This window comes from Vombatus ursinus, unplaced genomic scaffold (genome assembly GCF_900497805.2).
Source record: "Vombatus ursinus unplaced genomic scaffold, bare-nosed wombat genome assembly UNPS02014786.1, whole genome shotgun sequence".
NCBI lineage: Eukaryota > Metazoa > Chordata > Mammalia > Diprotodontia > Vombatidae > Vombatus > Vombatus ursinus.
This window is the reverse complement of record NW_020954564.1, coordinates 28,395,587-28,412,208: the sequence shown is the minus strand read 5'-3', so window position 1 is coordinate 28,412,208 and position 16,622 is coordinate 28,395,587. Positions and strand designations below refer to the sequence as shown.

Here is a 16,622-nt window from a genome sequence, read left to right as displayed (position 1 = left end):
CAAACACCTATTGAGAAACTATTATATTTTAAGGCATTATATTCAGCATTGTGAGGGATCTAAAAATGCACATGGCACAGACCCTGCCTTTAAGGAGCTTTTAGTCTATTGGAGGATATAAGTCATGTATATAAACAACTATAATACAGGGTTGAATCAGTGGAGTCCTGGATTAAATTGAAGAGTTCCCCTCTCAAATTCCTAGGATTACAGGGAAGTGAGCCATTGTTTCCTAATTCAAATTGCTGTGCTCTGGGGCCCATTTGTCCGTGAACCTAAACCCTGGATAGCTTCCTTGTGACTGAGTGAGGCTCTGTTCACTATCCATTAGGCACAATTCTTCACTGTTTCCACAATGCTACACACTGAGTTTAACAATGTCCATGATACAGAATTTTTAGACTCTCCAAAATTTATGTATTTGTGAGGGCCTAGATTTCCCATAGCTGATTATCCCCTTAGAGCTTACATTCACCCCCAAAGTATTCCTATAGCTCATACCTGTGTTGATACTTGTAAAGACCTAGCCCTAGCCAAAACAATTTTAAGAGGATAGGGGCGGGGGGACAGGTTTCCCTGCTCAAAGAGGAAGTCTAATCCCAAATGATCTCCCAAGATACGTGGGGCAGTCCCCACATATAGATCTGAAACTTGGGGTTCCCTAGAGGTCAACCCCTTGACCCCAAGTGAAAAGCCAACTTCTCCAATAAATCACTGCAGTACTTAGAGCAATACAAAATGGAGATCTAGAGTGAAGTTGGGGTTGATGGGAGATCAACCCTTTACTCTCCAGGAAAAATATCAACAGATCAATCTGCTCCCCAGAAAAAGAAAAGAAAGTACTTGGGGTTTATAGACCATTAGGCAAAATGCACACTATGGACATGGAGGCCATAAGGATCCTGGAAATGTTATCTTGACTCATGCCACAATCAGGCAAGCAATTCTGCTCAAAAATAAAACAATTGATGAGCTCTAGAGATGTGTGGGGCTCCCAAAAAGGAATTAGACACAGCATTAATTGGAAACCACCTCAAACAAATTCAAGAAAGCCCTTAAAATGTGTGGCTCCCACAAAGGTATGTGGCATTTGAGGACAGTTGGAAATCAATTACTCAAGTCCCTTTGGCTTAATGAAACAAATAGTAACTAACTGCCATTGATAAATTCAGATCATCTGGCACAGATGGACTATTTCCTTAGGTATTTAAAGAATTGGAAGGGAGGGGGTGTTGATTGCTGAGCCACTATCAGTGATCTTTAAAACATCATGTAAGGATGAGGTACTGCAGGATTGGAGGACTAATATTCTGATTTCTTTTAAAGGGGTGAAAAATGGAGTCTGTAAATTATAGGTCAGTAACCTTGACTTCAATTCCAGGCAAAATTCTAAAATGTATTATTTAAGAGAATGCTAATTAATAAACAGAAAAGGAAGTGATGATCATAGAGTGTGGTTTCATAATGAAGAAGTCATACTAAATCAACTTTATTTTCTTGTTGGACGAGATCTCTAAACTAGTAAATGAAGAAAATGTTATAGATGTAGTTTATCTTGATTTTAGCAAAGCCTTTTGATAATATCTCAGGCTATTCTTGTGGAAAACATAGAGAGCTTTAGATGAGCTAAATTATAGTGTATTTAAGGTTAAATAGTTAAATGGCTAGACCCAAGGAGCAGTCATTAAGAGTTTAATGTCAGAGAGAAAGGAGGTTGCCAGTGGAGTCTCCCAAGGATCTCTGCTTGCCCTATACTATTGAACATTTTTATCAGTAACCTGGATAAAGATATGGATGGCATTCTTATCAACTTTTCAGGTGACACCTGGGAGAACATTGAACTGGATGTTGGAGTCAGGATATGAAAAGATCTCAACAGGCTAAATTTGAACTAAATTTAATAGAGATACATAAATGTAAAGTCTTATGCTTGATTTTAAAGAAACTCTAATTCAGAAGTACAAGATAGAGGAGATGTGACTAGAAAGAAGTTCTTCTAAAACACCTGCAGAGTTTAGTAAATTGTAGACTCGATAAGCGTCAACAGTATGTTATAGCAGACAAAAACTAATGTGATGTCAGACCTAATTAAGAGATGCATGATGTCCAGGCCAAGGGAGGTGCCTGATAGTCCTGCTTTACTCTACCATGGTCAGACTACAACTGTATTATTGTGTCCAGGTCTGAGTACCACATTTTATGAAGGACACTAATAAACCAGAGAAAATTCAGAAGAGAATATCCATGATGGAGAAAGACTGTGAGATCGTATCTTATGATGACTTCTTGAAGCAAATGAAGATGTTTGGCCTAGAGGAGAGAAGATTTAGACAGAACGTGGTAGCTATCTTCAAATATCTATAGGGCAGTCATGTAGAAGAAGGCAGGAATTAGGCTTGTTCTACTTGGGCTCAAAGAACAAAATTAGAAATGCTGGGTGGAAGGATCATAGAAACAAATCTAGATTTGATGTAAAGAAAAACTTCCTAACAATTAGAGCTATGAAAAATGGGAAACTTCCTATCCCAGGAAGTATAGTGGTGTGGAAATTAATTACTTGAAACAAAATAAAATAATTAAGTGTATTGATCTATACATTAAGCCCTACAACTTTTTACAGTTTAAAAAAACCTTCTAGTAGGGGCAGCTAGGTGGTGAAGTGGATAGAGTACCGGCCCTGAAGTCAGGAGGACCTGAGTTCAAATATGACCTAAGACCTAACACTTGCTAGCTGTGTGACCCTGGGCGAGTTACTTAACCCCAATTGCCTAAAAATAAAATATAAATATATATTATAAAAAATAAAACAACCTTTCTAGTATAAAATGTGCCCTTTTGCTCCAATAATTTTCTTAGATAATTTGGCAAGATTTTGGCATATTCCTTAATTCTTTATCATGAAATCATATTTTTATAACATTGAATATTAAGCAATACCTCTACAGACCCAGTTTTCTAAGTCTAATCCTTAGATTTGCATTGAGAGTTAAATCAGATAAGTTACCAGTCCACTGAAGCACATTTATCTCCATTTTTGAGATGTATTACTTAGCATTTTGTGATGTGTGGCATGGTGCAAGATCACGTTGTAGTATTCAGTCTCCATTTGGAAATTTCTGTAATACCAGAACAATTCTTCTTCTCGGTTTACCAATATATTTATCAGAATGAATCATTTCTTCAATGGGCTCAAGGCATCCAAGTACTAAAATAAAAAATCTTTAACACAAACACAGAAGAGAATGACTCCAAGACATCCACAAGCAATGCTTCAGAGAAAAACTTAGCTAGATGAAGGCAAGAGTTTTTAAAAGTTTAAAAATGTTTTTTATAAATGGAATGAGAGCACTTGAGGAAATTTTTGGAAAAGAAATGAGAACTATGGAAGAAAGAATTGAAAAGGGAATTAACAGCTTGGCATAAGAGGTTTAAAACCTTGCACAAGCAACAAACTCTCTGAAAATTAGAATAGGCCAAATAGAAGCCACTGACTTCATGAGACAATAATAAATATTTAAACCAAGTCCAAAGGCTAAAAAAAAAAAGAAGAAGAAAATATAAACTATTTCATACAAAAACAACCTGGAAAACATTAAGGAGAAAAAAATTAAGAATCAATGGATTATATGAATGCTATGACCAAAAAAAGAGCCTAGATACCATATTTCAAAAACATCTTAAAAGAAAACTGCCCAGTTCTCTTGGAATCAAAGGGCAAAGTGAAAATAGAAAGAATCCACCATTCACCTCCTAAAAGAAACTCTCAAATGAAAACTCCCAGGAACATCGTAGTCCAAATCAAGAGCTTCCAGGTCCCCCTACCAAAATATATATACATAGATAGATAGATAGATAGATAGATAGATAGATAGATATATTACAAGCAGTTACAAAGAAAGAATATATATTATATATATATATATATATATATATATATATATTACAAGCAGTTACAAAGAAAGAATTTAAGTACCAAGCAGCCACAGGCAAGATCACACTTGATTTAGCAGCCATTGCTATAAAGGAATGGGGAATTTAGAATATGATACTCTAGAAGGCAAAGAATATAGGCTTACATCCAAGAATAACTTACCCAGCAAAACTGAATATAATCCTAAAGGGTGAAAAATGGATATTTAATGAAATAGAGAACTTCCAAGCATCCCTAATAAAAAGACCAGGGCTGTGGGAAAACATTGAAATTCAAACATAGGAGTAAAGAGAAACATAAAAAGGTAAACATGAATGAAGAATAATAAAAGACTAAACAAGAATAAACTGTTTACATTCAAATAAGGGAAGATCATGAATGTGTCCCCTTTGATTCCTATCATTATTGGGGTTTGTAGGGGAAGTTCAAATAGACAAGGCCTGGGAGTGGTTCTATCATGTCTTGATGATCTTAAGAAAAGAGTGGAAAGAAAATGGAAGAGGAAAACACTTGGAGGGAAGGTGTAGAAAGGGAAAGTTAGGGGAAATTATCTCAAATGGTCAGGTATACAAGTAGACATCTATTACAAACAAGAAGGAGAGTGGGAAGTGGCTGACACTTGAACCCTACTGTCATCTGAACTGGTCAAAATAAGGAAGAGAGAGAGACTTGGATACAGAAATACATTTCAATAGGGAATTAGGAGGGAGAGGGGAAGAAGGTGGAAGGAAGACTTGGTGGGGGGAGGGACATAGATTAAAAGGTAGAGTAGTCATAAGCAAAATAAACTCTAAGGATGTACAAAAATATTTATGGCTCTTTATGAGGTAGCAAAGAATGGGGATCTGAGGGGGTGCCCATCTGAAGGGGAGTGTTATGGAAAGTTGGTACATAAATATAATGGAATACTACTGTGCTGAGCACTTATCAGTATTGACCAATAAGGATTCCAGAGGACTAATGAAACATGCTGCCCCACCTCTTGATAGAGAAGTGAAGGACTCAGGATGCAGAATGAGACAGATTTTTGGACATGGTCAATGTAGAAATTTGTTTTGATTGCCTATACATGTTCATAATAGGTTTTGTTTTTCTTGTAGTCTCAATGGGGGGTGAGGAATAAGATAATGGATAACATTTATTGGTGAATATTTTACAATCTAATGAAGATGTTCAGATTTTACAGACTTACCTGGACTTCTTCTTTCAATGGTTTTGGGAAGGTCTTAAATGAAAATGTGAGTTTCTTCAGTTAAAATTATCTTTTTCTAATCTTTAGCACTCCAGTTTTTGTTATCTTGCCCATGACAAACATTTTTTCTTCTAAGAAAATCTTAGCAGGTTTTTTTTTTTGGTGAGGCAATCGGGCTTAAGTGACTTGCCCAGGGTCACACAGCTAGTTAAGTGTCAAGTGTACAAGGCTGGATTTGAACTCAGGTCCTCCTGACTCTAAGGCCAGAGCTCTATCCACTGCGCCACCTAGCTGTCCCCTGTTCCAACTTTAAGGAGCCTACACAATGTAAAAAAAAAATTGCAACTTCTTAAGCTTCCAGGTCCCTGAGAAGGCTTTTGATTGTTTTCTGGAGGATTGATCAGATTTTTACAGCAATAGTTTGTCAGTTCTTGGCATTGCTTTTTGTTTTTAACGGCATTTTCCTTTGCACTTCAGTGCAACTGACAATGTTTCATTGTAGGATTCAGTGACTCTTGAAAGACTTGACTTTCTCACACCAACTATTGTAACATTTCTAACCTCTAACACACATTGAAGTGTGCTGTTTAAGAGCTATACCTTCTGGGGCAGCTAGGTGGTACAATGCATAGAGCACCGGCCCTGGATTCAAGAGAACCCGAGTTCAAATGCAGCCTCAGACACATAACACTTACTAGCTGTGTGACCCTGGGCAAGTCACTTAACTCCATTGCCTAGACCAAAAAAAAAAAAAAGAGAGAGAGCTATACCTTCTACCCACTCCTTAGAATAATATCCATTCTTTAAAAACACAATTGAAAAGACAACAAAATAAAGCAATGAAATGTTTATATGTCATGCTTGCATCCAGCATGCAAGTGATAGAAAACTATCTAAAGGTGGGAAGAAAACTCAGTCTGGCTGAATGTGGTCCAAGTCAAATGTTCTGAGTCAACCTAGTATCAGCAGAAACATACAGAAATGACCAATCCTATCACAAAATGAAACTATGTACATGAAAATAATTGATTATTTCAAGTAATTCTTACACCACTGTAATAGGTTCTGTCCCTTCCCCAAAGGCTGGATAATCATTTGTTGTGTATGTTGTAGAGGAAAGTCTTTTTTCAGGGCTGTCCTAGATAGCCATTGGGTCTCCTTCCAACTCAGAAATTCTTTGAACTAGTAAAAAATAATTCTGAGAATGGAAGTTGGGATAAGGTTGTGGTAGGCCTTGAATGTCAAGCTAAATAAAGTATTCAGATTTTATTCAGCAGGAAATAAAGGGCCACTGATGATTTTTTAATATATGACTGATTTTTTTTTAATAGATGCTTAAAGTTGTATATCCAGCAATGGTGTGCAAGATGGATTGTAGGAGAAAAGAACTGGACAAGTTTGAGACTTTTGGAATAATCTAGACAAAAGACAATGAGGTCTGAAATAGGGTAGTAGCAGTGGGAAGCAACAGACATTACAGAAGTAGAATTGACAGTAGTCAATTAGTAGTTGTAGGGGAAATGGAAAGGTAGGAGGTAAGTAAGTTAACTTTCAGGCTTCTAGTCAAGGAAAATGGTGTACCTGTAGAATGGTCAGGAAGATCAAGGGGTAGAAGCATGTTTGAGAGGGAGGGGAAGATGATAATTTGGATGTGGAAACTTTGAGCTTAAAGTGTTAGTGGATATATTTGTGTATTTGTGTGTGTGTGTGTGTGTGTGTGTATTATATATGGAAGATTCAGGTGGATATGCTAATCATCAAATTTAAACTCAAGTTGTCAGACTGCTACTGATTGAGCATTTGTTTGCCTTCTAGCTTGAAGCTCTTAGACTTTTAACAGAATAATCAAAGGACCAGAAAATGAATCAGATAGGGTGCGTAGTAGCAGGGAAGAGGGAAAGAGAGCATGCAGTGTAGATCAATAGGAAATTTCATGGATTTTTATGAAACAAGACTTCCAGTTTGAAAATATCCATGTAATAAGCACCTTTCAAAGCTCCAAACAGTGAATTTACATGCTTATCATTATTTTCAAGTCACTGAGCTATTTTTAGACTTCCCTAAACTATTAATGATTTGTAATTGTTACGAATCCACCCATGAAAACAATCAATATTTCTGAAGAGGTTTATATAAATGGACTAATTCTGCATGACAGATTCACTTCACGCCTACCCATTGCAGATTGCAGATGTGACAGAAATAGCATAACAGCTAAGGGGACAATGCAGAATAGCAATCGATGTTTGGCTTCTTCCCAACTCTAAGAAAGGATACAGTATATTAGGAAAATAATTTCTAGGACTTGAACTGTGAAAGCAGCAGAAGACATTTTCATTAAAATAAAATCCATAAATATGATTTTTAGTAGCATATTGCCTGAGGGCCCCCCTGAAAGTCCAGTTGAAGGGCACAACTATCTCTCAGCCTTGTTGCCACATTTTGTTACAGGGGAACTAAAACAGAAACCCCAGTTTTACTTTGCTCCCTGATCTTGTGACCCAGAAATCAGTGGAAAGGAAAAATAGGAAGTCTTGAACTATAAGGAAAGAATAATATATCACTGTCATTGGTGTTTGCTGGTAGTATTTATTTATATTAAAATATGGATTTATAACTTAACCATAATATATTTGGTTTGAGGTGAAACATCAACCTCAATAATTAATGTTGTTGATCTTACAAAAATTAATGCCACCAACTGTAAAGTTTAGAAGGCATCATTGTGATTCTAAAATTCCCAGATTCCAACAAAATTTGTCAAAGAATATATGATGTTTTTTAATTATTCTTATAATTCTCAGAGTGGTTAAAGAAAATTATGCAATTAGAATGCTATTCCTCCCAATATGTGAAATACAGTGGGAAAAAAATTAAGCAGAGAACCGCTCTTAAAGGACAAAAAGAAAGAACAACCCAGATCAAGTTTATTTGAGATTGTTACATATGGAAACTGGATGCTAATGATGGTTATATCACCAGAGCCTTGCCCCATAGTAGGTACTAACTTTATGTTAGTTAAATTGACATATCAAAGCACCAAGAAGATATCCTGCTGTGTTACATCCCCAATCAGCACATCTTGGAAAACAGCTTCTTGTCTCTTCATGGAAATAAATATTTTACATAGTGAATATAAAATTGGGTATAATTAAATAACAGACCTGTTATCCAGACTGCATAGCATAATTTTTTAAAGTATAACCATGAAATGTTCTCAACCTAAGTCATGGAAAAGAAATACTTCAGTTTTTAGGAATACCCTACTTAAAAATGTTTGTGTATTTTTGTCTAGGTCAATTTTTATCCCCACCAAGTACATACATTATGTAACTTGGTTTTACAATATTTATGTCACACCTAAATAGGATTAATGAACCAAATGGCTAAATGTCCATCAATGAGAAAAGTAATAGATTACATTTGTGTTGAAACTGTGTGTTTAGTGGTACTACATGTATTTATCTAAAGCAGGAGTTCTTAACAATTTTGTGTTAACAAAATATTAAAAAACAAAACAAGTTCATGGACTCTAGGTTAGGAGCAACTACTCCAATTCTTATTAAAGAATATTATTAAAGAATCAAGGTTTTTAACAGGTAAAACAAATACTTTTTATCACTTTATTAGGTTATTAGGTTAAACAAGCATCATTTTGCTACTCTCACAACCCCTAGTAAGGACAATAGTCACTAGTTAAATAAAATATTAAGTTGAAAAAAAATGTCAAGATAGATACAATGATAATACCACAGAATTGTAGAATTTCAGAACTGGAAGGGATCTTAGAGGACATATAGTCTACCCTTCATTTTACAGATGGAGATACTGAGGCCCAAAAAAGTGAGATAAGTTGGCAAAGGTAAATGACTGGTAGGATTGGAAGGTTCAAGGTCCCTTGTCTACTGGTGCCCCAGTAGCGTCCTTGCCATGAAACATTCTTCAGCCACAAGGCCTGTATCTGATCTTGCCTTGTCAGGCTCTTGAATTCAAAGCGTCTTTGTAATTCTAGTACAATGCTTAGCTAAGAATGAGTTAACCTATAGCTGACCAACAAAGTACTTTAAATATTTAGTGATGAAATTTACAACAATTTGATTCAAGGAACACTTAAGCTCTGCTACCAACTAGGTACTGTACTGTGATAGAAACTGGGAATTTATGAGACAGCTAGGTGGCACAGTGAATAGAGCACCAGCCCTGGAGTCAGGAGGACCTGAATTCAAATCCAGCCTCAGACACTTGACACTTACTAGTCACATGACCCTGAACAAGTCACTTAACCCCATTGCCTAACAAAACAGAAAAAAAAAGAAATGTAAATTTATTTGACAAAATAAATAGAAACTGGAAATTCAAAGAAATAGGAGCCCTCAAGGAACTTACTTGGAGTGGGAGAGAACAGCTACAATATTTACATAGATAAGTCAGCCTTAGGTAATTTAAAAAAAATTTTTTCTTTTTCTATGGAATGTATGTTTTTTTTTTATTTTCAGTACTAAATATTCTCTATCCTCCCATCCCTCCCCCAAAGAGATCAAAGAAAGAGAAAAAGAACCCAAGTGTACAGTAAAATATTTACAGCAGCTTTTTTCATGGTGGCAAAGGATTGGAAACAGAGGAGATGCCCATCAATTGAAGAGAGAATTCTTAAAGAGGAAGGAAGGTCAGGAAAGATTTCCCCTAAGAGTTGGTACCTAAGTTGAACTTTGAAGGATGGTAAAGTCAGTAAAATGAATGTGAGGGAAAAGTACATTCTGGGTGTGTTTTTGCAAACTTTGCAAAAGCATAGAGGTGTGAGTTTGGAGAATAGCAAGTTAGCCAGTTTGACTGGGAGTAAGCTGAAATAAGTCTGGAAAGGTACGCTACAGCCAGACTGTAAAGGAATGTAACTATTGATTTGCAAAGTTTCTATGAGGACAAGGTAAGTCTAAGGCTTCCTACTTGATTGTATGTCAATAAATGTTCAATATGTAAATTCAGGTTGACCCAGAAAAGAATTTAACAAAACTTGACTGAGAGTTAACTGCAAATATTTACATTTTTTTTTTACTAGAATCTTGGTATATCTTTAGGGTTAGTGTCTTAAGAAAGATTATACATGAGATTGCTTTGTTACAAGGTCGTTTTCATAAATTACTAAACTTCATCTTCAATGGGGTCCATGGTGGACCTACCTTATACCAAATAATGTTCTCTGTCAAATGGTTTTTAATGAGATTCTAGTATGAAATTATTATGTTTATCAAAGCAAATGAAATCAAGGAAAATATGAAGACCTTTGAAGGCCTCTTTTAGAAATGTCAGTGACTAGGAAATTTTAAGTTTCTTTTTGTTTTAAAATGATGTAGTAGAGAAAACATTTCAGGTTACGTCAGGTTCTGACCTAATACCATGTCCAATTGCTTTTATTTAGTGAAGCTGGTATTTTCTCTCTAGAAACAATTCTGCCTTTTTGGTCTTTTTGAGAAAATACATCTCACCTAATAATTTTCATGGAAGGTGCCAAAATGACTGGCTACTTCTACTAGATTCCTTTATGATATTTTTAGCCTCTATCTCAATTGGAAAACGCTTAAGCTCTCCCACTTCTTGATTTTCAGATTCTTTTGTCTCTTAAGCTGAGCAGGACTCCAAATTTAATAAACCAATAACTCTCAGGTCTGACCTTGGGCTTATCTTCCCAAAAGGAATTTTGTGTGCATTTGCAACACAAAATTGAATCACTGTTCACTTTAAAATGTGTGAGACCTTAATGATCCAGGTGTGGTTTGGAGTTAAAAAGAAAAAAAAAAAAACAGATATCCTCATATGAACTAGATGTCTCCCACAGTCTTGAAAACTTAAACATTGTTAGGTCAGTTCTAGACTGTACAACAAAAAAATCTACAGGCCCCTTACAAATTTTGGAAATAGTTCTGATTAAATTTCTGATAACCATTAATTTTAATGTCTGTATTTGCAATTTTCAGTGCCGTATTTTTATCTATACTATAGCAAATAATATTCTTCAATGTTTTTATGGAAAATGTGTATATGTGACTATATTTGCTCTGACTGTATTTTAGTAAGTTAGAGAATAGATTCCTGCCAGCATCCTTTAATAATATTGAAAAACTTTATTATGTTATGTATTAATGCCATTAAAATGATGGGGGAAAAGTCATACTGTCACCATGTCTAACAACAATTTACATTTACAGTGGTTCAGAAAAAAAGAATATTGGTTTTTACTTACTTAACTATTTGGCTGATCGAAAGCATGTTAACAGTGAAAGTAGGCAAATGGAAAAATATTTGTGGATTGTAAATGTTTGTATTCCTAGAAATCATATAATAAACACGTTCCTAATTCTATAGTGTTTTCTAGTAACATAGGCCATTTCTGTGGCTTATAATTTAAGATCCACAGAAATAATTATAATTACTTTTGCCAACATGATATTTTCATGCATGATGGTGGTTTTTTCCCTTGGTGTTTGAAATCAGGAACTGGTTTTAGAAGGGAGAAGTTAATAATCTGGACGTTCTCTGAATTTTCACGGCAACTCAGATAGCTTTCTTTTTCCCTACAGCTCCCTGCACAGGCAGCACTTTCTTTTGCCATAGTAATATGTGCATCAATAATTCTCTGGTCTGCAATGGTGTTCAAAACTGTGCATACCCTTGGGATGAAAATCATTGTAAAGGTGAATACAGTGCAAAGTCTAACCTCTGAGAGAAGAGTGTAACTTTAATGTGCTTAGCATAGCTTTTTTTTGGCAAAAAAGGAGAAATATGCTCTAAATGTTTTACTTTAATGGATCATTGACCTTCTCTGGGCTGCACTGGAGTAGAGAAAAAGAATTAATATTTTTGCCTTGTAATTAAAGCATTAATTACCTTTAAAAGAATTTTAACTAACGTACTTTAGAAGTATGTCACCAAATTGGTTTTTTGATATTAGTTATTTGTTTTCTTTAAAAGCAATCTAATTTTGTTCTCAAAATTATTTTAGAAGTAACTTTTTCTATCAAATTTGAATTTCTGAGAATAAGAATTTTTAATTCACAAATATAATAAAATTGTGAAAATTTTGCAAAATAAAACAACTATATTTCATTTTTTGTTTTAGAATTCTTTAAAATTCATTACGAGATTATTAGTCTGTGTAATTCCAATAAGTAATGTCTGAAATATATACAAATCTGGCTTACCAGATATTGGTCAGATGTGTGCAAGCCTACTGTCAAAATTATTTGCTTAGTGTTTTTATTCTAGAAGTACAGTAAATATCATATAATTATAAGGTGCTGTAATCTGATACTGCCATCTTGTGTGCTTGACATGAAGTACCATCAGTTAGTCATTGAAAAATATTTCATCCTGGTTTATATCCTAACATGTCATTCATAGTTCAACAAATGTAGGAACAAATCAGTCATTTGAGTATTATCATTAATGTTTAACAGTATAAATATGTGCATAAACTTTAGAGTCAGTGATATTTTTGGCCAAAGCTGTTAGTAATGTAAAGCAAGAAACTAGAAGAGATTAAGCAGTAACGTTGAATTTGGCACAATTTGTATCATTATATTTATTTAAATTTGCAAAATGTATGCATTTGTGCGCTCCTTCTAAGTTTAGAGACCATCATCTCCTTTGCCTATACTAACTGATTTCTGGGTATCTTGACAAATGCTTGTAGTAATTACTGTTCATGAGCTTCCTATCTTACTTTGTTTATAAATCTAAATTTAAATTGTGCCATCTGCAGTGTATTTTACCAAAGTATTCAACACTTTTTATTCAAAATGCATTACCAAATTTGCTTGTGACAAAGACATAGTCATTGATTTTAATAGTCAACTTTTCTCTTTCTACAGAGAAGAAAAAAGCAGGTCTATTTGAACAGATCACCAAAACACATGGAACAATCATTGGCATCACATCAGGGATTGTCTTGGTCCTTCTCATTATTTCTATTTTAGTTCAAGTCAAGCAACCTCGAAAGAAGGTCATGGCTTGCAAAACTGCTTTTAACAAAACGGGGTTCCAAGAAGCGTTTGATCCTCCTCATTATGAACTGTTTTCGTTGAGGGACAAAGAGATTTCTGCAGATCTGGCTGACTTGTCAGAAGAACTAGAAAACTACCAGAAAATGCGGCGTTCTTCCACTGCTTCCCGTTGCATTCATGATCATCATTGTGGATCCCAAGCCTCCAACGTGAAACAAAGCAGGACCAACCTCAGTTCCATGGAACTTCCTTTCCGTAATGATTTCGCACAACCTCAGCCAATGAAGACATTCAATAGCACCTTCAAAAAAAGTAGTTACACTTTCAAACAGTCACATGAGTGTTCTGAACAGGCCATAGAAGACAGAGTGATGGAGGAGATTCCCTGTGAAATTTATGTGAGAGGACGAGAGGATTCTGCACAAGGGTCAATGTCCATTGACTTCTGATCATCTAGAGATGAAGTTGATACGCTAGTATGTATATATGCAGCATACACAGCACACACACAGCACATATGTATGTTTTTAAGCTTTTCGGCAGTCAGTACCTTTTCCCCCCTCAAATTAGAAACATCTTCATTTGTCATTAATTATTATAATGTTGGAGATTTTATTCCCTTGTGCTCCTTAACCAATGTCAAATCAGTTGGTGAACTTAGGAAATTCAGTGAGGGTGGGGGAAACAGTCATCTGTTGCTTAGTGTCATATAAATAAATAATCAGTTAAATAACTGAATTCACTTTTTAAATGGTTGTTCTGAAGTTGTGTAAACATAGGCTTATAAGCTACCTGTTAAGTTTTACTAATGTAACTGAAGGTGTGCATGGGAACAATGACACTGACTTTTAAAATCTACAGATATACCAACAAGTTTTGATCATTGAATGAGTTTAAAAATTAGGTTTCCATCACAGTTTCACATTCATTCTCTTTTTCTTTCCACTAAGTATTTTCAAGTCAATGGTTTAACATTTCAATTACATAAAGGTGATTATTTCACTGCATATATTTTGATATGGGCATTTGTTATTGAATTTTGTCAAATTAAAACTAGAGTTACTGTGGTTCAGTGCCAGTTATGACCCAGAGTTATGTTGCATCCATTTGTTTCTTCTGAACTAATTTCTATACTGCTGTCTTTTAATTACTGGTTCCCTTAGCCTGTGTTTTCTGAGAAGTAGGTGAAATGGTTTATTGCCTTTTAAGAGTATTTTATCTTAGTTACTTTATTATAATAGAAGGTTTTAGAACCTTGAGATAGATGAGCCTTTGCAAATTATGTATAGACACCTGAAATTAAACAGGTCTTTGAAATTCCCAACATTGAGTCACATTCAATGTTTGGCCACCAATGGATGGCCCATTAATTTTGGTGAAGGGGAAATTATTGAATTCATTGTTGTGATATTTATAGTCTTATAAATGTTTTTAATTCTCCAAGCCTGTGCTCCTCATTTTTTTTTAAAAAGGTATCTCTGCTTCCTTACATTTGATTTCTCTTGCAGTATATAATAAACCCAGGGCTTCTCATCTGAGATAGTCACATTTTTCTAGAGCTAATGAAGAATTACAACCTTCAATTTTCTTTTTAACTTCAGTTTTGGCATTTTGTTGTTTTTTATGGTATATAAAATAATTTGTAAACATGATAAAAAAAATTTTCATTGTGGTTTTTTTAGACTTTTGATATAATTTGATACTGTACAAACTTTATTAAATCAAGATTAAAGACTTTTGTGGTCATTTTATTTGAGTATTCACATTAGCAGCTTGTATATATAACATTCTGTGTCTGAATTATTCATTATAATTTATTGTAAAGAATGTGGGAATCTGTATGTTAGTTTTTAGTTCCTTTTGCTGTTGCTTAGTTTATGATAAAACTTCTTGTAACATTTATTGTTATAAATCACTATACATATTTTGTATTAAAATATCCATCATCCCCCTAACCATGTTATTTTGGCATTGATTAGGTTTTAGAGCTTGAGTTGAGGTAATATAGGAAATAACTGCCTGCCATAATTTTATAAAATCATAACTACCATAGTCATATCCTTTAAAAATAAGAAAAATTTTCACTTTATATTGTTGATTTTCTTAAAAAATTTGATTAAATGGAGAAGTGAAAATCCCAGAAAACTTCAAAGTGTATTCCAGTCATGTTCAGTCTACTGAATGTTATATAGACATTTTCCCAGGGACTACATTTTTGGGGGGGGGGAGGGGAGGCAATTGGGGTTAAGTGACTTGCCCAAGGTCAACCAGCTAATAAGTGTCAAGTGTCTGGTCTGAGAGCAGATTTGAACTCAGGTCCTCCTGGTGGCAGGGCTGGTGCTCTATCCACTGCGCCCTAGTTGCCCAAGGGACTATATTTTTAAGGTGAACTATTAAGAGCTATACAAATGTTGAAGATGCCAAAAAGATGTTCATTATATATCCCATTTCTCATAGTAATAAAGTTGCATTATTCCTAATCTGTATTATATACCTAAGTTAATAGTCAGTGTAAATATTACTTTTTTAAGGTAAAACTTAGAAGAACTTACCTTATAGTATTCAATGAATAACAGTAGAGCTAGGATTAGATATCTGCATTCTAGTCCATGGATCTTTGAATCAATCAGTCAATGAACCAACATTTAATAAAAACCTCCTATGTGGGGCAACTAGGTGGCACAGTGGATAGAGCACCAGCCTTGAAGTCAGGAGGACCTGAGTTCAAATTCAGCCTCAGACCAAACTTGACACTTACTAGCTGTGTGAACTGGGCAAGTCACTTAACCCCAATTGCCTAAAAAAATAAAGAATAAAAAATAACCTCCTATGTAAAAGGCACTGCACTGGGAGCTGGAGATACAAATAAAAACTATTACTGCTCTCAAAGAGCATACATTCTAATCAAATAAGACAGTGCTTTATGCAAAATATTCGTTCTAATAATAGCAACTAATAATTTGCTTCAATGATGCTGGAAAAAAATTAGCATCTTTGAAATATGAGAATTTCATCTGTTATTTTTAAGAGCTACTATATGCATTATTAAATTTTTTAGACTTTAATTAAAAAATGGAGACTTCTTTCACCACCCTTATTCACATATATTTATATGTTTCACATTTGTGCTTCTTTCCTCCACCTTGAAAAGGACTTCAGAGGCTTACAGGCTAAAATAACGTATAGTAAAGCATTTTGGGTCAGCTGATCAGAGCTCCTCTGAAGAAAGCCAAAGGCATTGATCTTTTCAAGTCCTTAGGGTGAAAAAATGACACTTGGCCATGAGTTTCCTGGCAGGAAGAGGTTGGATTACACAGTTTTCTTTTCCTTATTAAAGAAAACATACAGATTTGTTTGTAGAGATGATGTTTTTCATGAAACTAAAATCAAGAATGGGCCCTTATGTAAAGGGCATTCTCTTCCTGGTTTTATAAAAGATATAGAAACATTTTCCATCCAGATGGTTCTCATTACGACCCTCTGCTAAAGTCAAAGAACATGA

General features: G+C 34.7%; 1 protein-coding gene across 1 annotated transcript in view; it reads left to right on the top strand.

Annotated features, from left to right (window-relative positions):
* Positions 1 to 14,577, top strand: part of NETO2 (neuropilin and tolloid like 2) — a 33,687-nt gene extending 19,110 nt beyond the window's left edge. Inside the window, exons 8-9 of the mRNA XM_027868012.1 lie at positions 11,699 to 11,812; positions 12,989 to 14,577. Of these exons, the coding sequence (XP_027723813.1) occupies positions 11,699 to 11,812; positions 12,989 to 13,569 (695 nt within the window). The 3' untranslated portion in view covers positions 13,570 to 14,577. The remainder of the gene's footprint in view (positions 1 to 11,698; positions 11,813 to 12,988) is intronic.
* Positions 14,578 to 16,622: the final 2,045 nt, after the last annotated feature.